Genomic DNA, 7,199 nt, shown 5'->3' with positions numbered 1-7,199 from the left:
GGGGGGGGGGGGGGGGGGGGGGGGCGGGGGAGCAGGAGGCACTCAGCATCCATGCTTAAAGTGCCCCCGTTGCCATTTTTAAGTGTGGGGACGCTGACGGACGTGATGAGAAACTAGTCTGCTAGAACATGGCAATTCATACTCTAGCAGATGCAATTAATTGAGTCTACTTGATGGCTCTCGAAGCAGCTGAGGTACAGTATCCAGAGTACCTGGGCCACATGTGGGTGAGGTGATAGAGGGCCTACAGAAAGACTTTTATTCAGTAAAGATTTATGCTACATTGTGTTGCACTGTGTGATCTCAATCAGCTGGTAAATGTTGAAAAAAAGCATGATATGGAATCTTTTTAAGTACCTGAAAAAGAACAACAGAACAGCTGATTGCCAAATATGTGCTGCAAATATTTTGCATGGAGACAACATCACTAATATTTCAACACATCGAACTTAATACCACTTCAGGACACACCATGCTACTGAATACAACGATTTCCAAAAGATGACTACAGAAAAGAAAGAAGCAGGGCAAGAAAGAGCTGCACCAGAGCAATTATTATTATTATTATTTTTACATGAAGCACTAAAATGCACACAGAAATTTGTAAGTGGAGAAGCCAGGGCTAAAGAAATTACTAGCCATTTAGTGGAATTTATAGCTCTAGATGATCAGCCATTTTCCATTGTAGAAGATACTGGATTCCACCATCTCATTGAATACCTGGAGCCTCATTACAGTGCCCAGCAGAAAGTATATAGCTGAGACTATGCTACCAGAGCTGTACAGTGTTGTTTTAAAACGCATATGGAAGTTGATTGAAGATGATCGTGTATCAGCATTTAGCTTTAAGACTGATATTTGGAGCTCTGATGCATCATCTGTGTCAATGCTGAATTTAACTGCACAGTGGGTAGACGCAAACCATAATTTACAGGGCGGTATTACAGCTCCAGGAGTTCAGCAGTTCCCAAACGGTATTTGACAAGATGTTTGCAGCATGAAAAATCCCGAAGACAAACGTTCATGCCATTATTAGGAATAATGCAAGAAACATAGCAAAGGTGATGAAAGACTGGTTTGCCAAGTTTACCTTGTGTAGCACATACACACCAGCTCGTTGTGAACCCAGTGTTATCTCAGCGCAGCATGTCCGATGTACTGGTTATCAGACAAAAAATCATTGGGTACTTCAAACACTCGCTGTTGGCCTATTCTCATCTTCAAGGGGTGCAGACTGAGCTTGGAAAGCCTTCCAAGAGGTTACAGCAGGACATACAGACAAGGTGGAACAGCACTTAGTACATGCTGCAAAGCCTTTTAGAGCAGAAACGCCTGCTTGTAGCATATGCAACTGACCGTGAAATCCCAGCAACTCTGTGTACATCAGTGGGGGCTGACAGAAAAAGTAGTGATAGTTGTAGCACGTTTTGAAGAAGTAACACATTAATTGTGTTCATCCTTGGCCTCTGCTTCTGATGCCATCCCATCCATTGTGGCTTTAAAAAAGCTTTTGAGCGAAGTTACAGATTCAGACCACAGAATTAAAACTATGAAAGTTACTTTGCTGGAAGCCATGGAAACACACTTTGCTGAAATTGAATCAGAACCTCTCTACAGCACTGAAACACTGCTGAATCCAAGATACAAGGACAGGTACTTTACTGATAATAGTAAAAAGCTGCTGGCTACAGAAATGTTAGCGACGCACCTGGAAAAAATGCAAGCCTGGAATGACACATAACAGACAGAAGCCTGGAATGACACATAACAAACAACGCATCACCAGTGAGCCCACACTTCCAAGAAGTGCTGAAAAACTGAACTACTGGGAGAGCAAGAAAGGCCAGTTTTCCATTTTGGCTGAAGCTGCACGAAAGTTTCTCTCTGCTCCCTGCAGCAGTGTTGAGAGCAAACAGCTTTTCAGCGCAGTTTCACATGTTGTGGATGAGAAGAGGAACCGACTGATGTGTGAAAAAGCAGAAATGTTGCTTTTTGTCAAGAAAAACCTTCCACTCAATCACTTGCTACGCTAAAGTTTAGGTAATTTATTATTATTACAACAACATCTTCTACTATTAAACTGTACCTCAACATCTTCATTTGTCATTTTTACATCTTGACCTGCACTTCTCACAGGTTTTTTTGAAGCCAACATTGTTAAGATTATGCCATTTTTTCTGATTTTCTTTGTTGATTTTTGTAAAACAAGTTCACTACTGAGTTTTATAATGACTTCGCTGTCAAGTGAATCATTATGTAAGTGTATAAAGTTTATACTGAAAACTACCATTTTAAAAAGTAAAAGTTTTAAAAATTTAATGTGTTTGTTATTTTGCTACAAAATGTTTCTAGAAGCAGAAATACAAAAAAATCTATCCATCTATGTGCATGTGTTATAAATGTAAAAACAAAAAAGGGTTTATTTATGTTAGTAGTTTAAAATTCCTTGCATTATTACTAAATATAGGTTATTGGATCGGTATCGGCTAATATGGCTGGTTAATAATCAGTTATTGATATCAGCCAAGAAAATCCTTATCGGTGCACCCCTAACTTCTTACCACTAGAACTGGAGGAAATTATTTTGAAATTTATCCAGTTCCTCTCTCCCCCTTCTACAATTCTCAATCTACTGCTGGTTATGACAGCCAGTATGTCTGTTCAACATTAGATTTGGCAGGAATAGTTATAGTGTTGCTGAAGCCCATGTCTCAGTCATTTACTTTTACCCAACAGGGAATTCAATAACAGTTTAATAATTCAGAACACTTTAAAAAGATTCAACGCATGCTGTTAGCATCAACTCAGTACAAGATCACTGACAAAGCAAGGCTTATTCATTCATTCATAAAATTTATTCTTTTTCAGCTCCTCAAATATCTTGTAAATGACCTCCCATGCTATCACTGGACTTCTAAGAGCTTACTTGTACAGCATCTTCAGAATTCCCTAAGCATTTGTGTATGGCACCAAGAAGCAAGTTCTTCAAACCAACAGCAGATGAATCGTCAACTTCATGACAGGCTTAACAAAAAAAAAAAGACATAAAATAAGAAACAGGCTAAAATTCATCTTTTTACAATAAAAGCATTTTGGTATCTTAACTTAGGTTACAAAATGCCCTTTTTCCATGGTTTAGTTGCTTAGGTAATGAGGTTTTAATCTTCCAAGAGTCTGTGTGCACATGATGTATGTGCAATCTCACCCTTTAGTGGGAGGAGGAAATATCAATGGTGGATGGATTTTGTTTTAAAATGGGAGTTATATGAAGCTGCTCCCAAGTTCTATTGAGATATCATTAGTGAAATCACACTGTGAGCATGAACACATACAAACCTTTCCCCACTAAGATATTCAGAAATGTCTAAAATCATACCCCACCTCAACTATATACTCTGTTATCCCCAAAGATACAAATGGTAGTTATGCACACTTACTTTGAGAAGAATTAAAACACAAATAAATGAATTGCTGGATAATATTTTAATTTGTTTTAAATTTGGAATTTAAATTTAAAACACTGTCATAAAGGCAACTTTTCCCTTAAAAAGGGTCTTTTTCCCTAAATTTCAACATCTATCTAAAAAATTCAATGTTAATCTAATTTCAGTGTATCCCTTTTTACATTATTAACAAAATGAGCTTAGTTTAGTCATTTCAGTCTTCAGGCTAATGCAAACAACTAATTTCCACATGAAAGAAGAAACAGAAGGAAAGCAGTATACTGTCTCTGTGAAGATAGCCCAGGAAGCATATCCCCTACCTTGGCTCATACGTTGTAGGTTGGAAAAAGAACAGTTTGGAAGGGCTTTCCATAAATACAACACTTCAATAGATGCCAGCACACAGAGCTCTTTGGTCGGTGTTTGTTTCCTAAATCTATCTGCCTGCAAACAACACAAATATTTGTCTTTGTCTTCTAATAGATATGGTCACAATCATTCTAATGTTTTGATGTGCATCAGTAACATCTTAAAAAAATTAGGGCTATGAAGTTTAGCTTGCATCTCTTTAAGATTGAAAATCTAAGTCTTTCAGACAACATACACAGTTTCTTAACCAAGGTTCAAGTCACAATGGTACATGAATAAACCAATCTTAACATGTAGCCTGTGGCTGTGGCAACATGTGATCATCAGCCTGTGAAGCTTTCCCCCACCACCCTCAGCTTTCACAGTGATGTAAGGTAATGTACAGTAGATATAACAGCAAAGGTAAAAATGAAGTAGGAATAAATGAAATGAAGAAATACTAGTGCAAGAGTGACAGTATTTTTTCTCTAAAAATTATGTAGACCAAGTTGAGTAGTGAACTACCATCCATTTCTTCCTCAGAGTAGCTCATTAAATCACAATGCACTGTTGTGTGCCGAATCCTTTCTGTTAGTTCTAGAGAAGCAGTCTACTGGAAAGAATACACTTTGTTCAGAACAAAATACTTGAATATAAGGATAAATAATTGCCAACTGTAATTACTGGACCTATGCCAACCAAACCTTTTTGACTGAGAATTGCTCAATCTGATTGTTTTTTCTTTTGAAAAGCTTCTGAACTTCCTTGAATACATTCTGTGCACCATTCACATCACCAGTGGCTCCTTGACACACTGTAATAAAGCATATACAAAGAAAAACAATTCTGCTAATTGTCCCAGGAGATGGAAAAAAGGGAAAATGCAGATAGGACATTATGAAGTTAAAGGAAAAAGAGCATGATCTTGTGACAGAGATGGGACTGGGACTAAGGCAAACTATTAAACCCAGTGCTACCACCAGCTTCTTTATTTAATCTTTGGCAAAACAATATCTTGGTACCTCAGTTCCTCATCCGCAAAAAAGGAGAGAACATCTAACTTTCAGGTTTAACATAAAACATTCTTTTATTATAATCATGAGGATCAAATCGCTACATAAACAGAATTTGAGCCACAGCTTTGTAAAAGAGAAGAATTAGAATGACAAAATGCTAAGTGTGCTGGTAATTCCCACAACTGCAGGAGTCCATGGTCAAAGACTTGCTTTAATATACACACAACTGCTAATTGTAGTGAGATAAAATACTAACCTGCTGTTAGATAAGCATAATAGCACTGGGACCACCTTGATTCATTTTTAAGTCTTTCAAAAGATTCAAATGCATCTTTGAAATTCATTTCTATCATGCTGCACCAGCCTAAAAAATGAGAACAATTTAAATACCACAGAACACACATGAACTTTACATGGTGTAAGCAACTGTACATAACACATAAAAGTAAAGAACTCTTATGTTTCTTAGCATCTACACTTGTGACTAGTCAATAAGCACAAAGCCGATCCAAATAATTGTGTATTTAACAAATAAGTGTAAAAATGCTACAAGTATATTTCAAACTGATTTTTTTAAGTTTATACATAAATACTTGGATGCAGCTGCTATGTAAGCAAATAAATACATTTCAGAGATTAGATCAACTCTAGTTCTATGAATGAACACGTTTCCAGAGTTTTAAGCCAAATGAATATATTTGCACCTTATTCAATTCTGTAGGTAGTACATAGCTGCCCCACACACCTTCAGTTTGCCTTTCACTAGCAGCACTTCTAAGTTACATGCCTGCACGTGTGAAAAATAATATATATATATTATTCATATAGTCGGAAGCAATTGGAGAGTTCCAGTCTTTAGCTGTGCAGAAAGGAATGAATGCGAGTAACATCAGGCCCTCTGTGTTCTGAAACTGCATAAAGATTATTAATCCTCAGCAAGGGAATGATTCCATGGATGAAGCAGGCCTTTTACTCTCTACCCACTTCATGAAACTTCCAGAGGAAAATGGCAGATTACAGATTTTCCAGCTCAGATTCATGCAGCCTACCTGACTCCGTTGTGGTTTCTACACCACAAAATCATAGAGTCCAACAGGCTGTATGTACAGTTGTCAAATCCTACCATGAAATTAAGACACTCAAGAGTCAGGCTGCACTCAGATGCAGCCCTTGCATCCCCATAAACATTTATATGGTGGCACAAAGTCCAAGGAAACAGACAACCATGCCCCTTGGCACACCGTAAATGCTCCAATAGGTGCCAGTTTTTTTGCTTTATGGAAGCACAATGTGGGCAGCCCAGAACTGCCCATACTCTCCAGTCATCCTGGGCAGTGTTCCTGGGGCTTCAGGGGCCTGATCCTGAGTACCCAAGGAATTACCTTGCAGGATTGGGCCCCTAAAGCCTCAGGAGCACCCTCTGGGTTTCCCTGCTTACAGACACACAGCAGGGGATTCACTCGGTGTACATATCACATTACTGTCCCCCAACTCTAGGCATGCATCAGCATTCCCCTAGGGATTCCCAGCTTACAGAGGCACATCCTGAGTTGGGGAGCAGCAGTGCAAGATGTGTGCCCAGGGAATCCCCATTTGGGCTAAGTACAGACAGTCAAATATCCCACAGCTGAATCAATTCAATCTTTTCAGGTTAATCTAAGATGCATAGATTAAACTGATAAGCAAGTGAACAAACATTTGCTTTTGATTACAGGAGTGGGGGGGGGTACAGGGGGGGAGTGTACTCGAGCACAACTTCCTGCTTGGCTAGAGCAGACTGCTTGAATCTGGAGGGGATCTGGGACAAAAGTTCAATAAACCAACTGAACCTAAATCAGTTAAGACTGATGCTACATCCATCCAGGTTTATCATAAAACTGGTTTTGGACATTTAGCAAACAGTTTATGTGCACTGAACTTCTGTTGTGTTACAGATTTGACCTGGTCATTTCTGTCCCTAGCCTTGAAGTTGTGCCACAGGATCAGGCCCCTGACCCTGAAGCCCCAAGCACATCAGGGGCCTGACCCTGTGGGACAATAGGTAATGTCCATCTTGCCCAATGAAGCAAAGCAGCTGTGCTGGGACATATCCATGCACAGCTGATCTCTCTCCAAGGACATCTGTTTATAGCCTTAGTGTAGTTCAAGGTTTCAACTAACAAAAAAAAACCATTAACTACAGAAGGCCAGTTCATGTGATCCTGTCATTATTACTATTTAATCAAAATCTAAGAGCAGGATATATGTACGGTACTCAAACTGTTATTTACCAATTTCATATAGGCAGACATGCTGGATCTCCCTTTGATCTGTTGCAAGTTCCAAAGCAGTATGGAAGGAAGTCAAGGCACTGTTGATTTGACACTACAAAAAAAAAAAAAAAAAAAAAAAA

At 38.8% G+C, this 7,199-nt stretch overlaps 1 protein-coding gene across 1 annotated transcript in view; it reads right to left on the bottom strand.

Moving 5' to 3' along the window:
• Positions 1-7,199, bottom strand: part of TTC39C (tetratricopeptide repeat domain 39C) — a 77,116-nt gene that overhangs the window by 11,904 nt on the left and 58,013 nt on the right. Inside the window, exons 7-11 of the mRNA XM_019526351.1 lie at positions 7,078-7,171; positions 5,064-5,171; positions 4,496-4,605; positions 3,764-3,887; positions 2,927-3,024 (exon numbers count right to left, since the gene is read on the bottom strand). Coding sequence (XP_019381896.1) covers positions 2,927-3,024; positions 3,764-3,887; positions 4,496-4,605; positions 5,064-5,171; positions 7,078-7,171 — 534 coding nt within the window. The remainder of the gene's footprint in view (positions 1-2,926; positions 3,025-3,763; positions 3,888-4,495; positions 4,606-5,063; positions 5,172-7,077; positions 7,172-7,199) is intronic.

The sequence above is a fragment of the Gavialis gangeticus genome, unplaced genomic scaffold (assembly GCF_001723915.1).
Source record: "Gavialis gangeticus isolate Ggan-Ray unplaced genomic scaffold, GavGan_comp1, whole genome shotgun sequence".
Lineage (NCBI taxonomy): Eukaryota > Metazoa > Chordata > Crocodylia > Gavialidae > Gavialis > Gavialis gangeticus.
The sequence above is the reverse complement of the archived record's forward strand: the minus strand, read 5'-3'. Positions and strand labels throughout refer to the sequence as shown.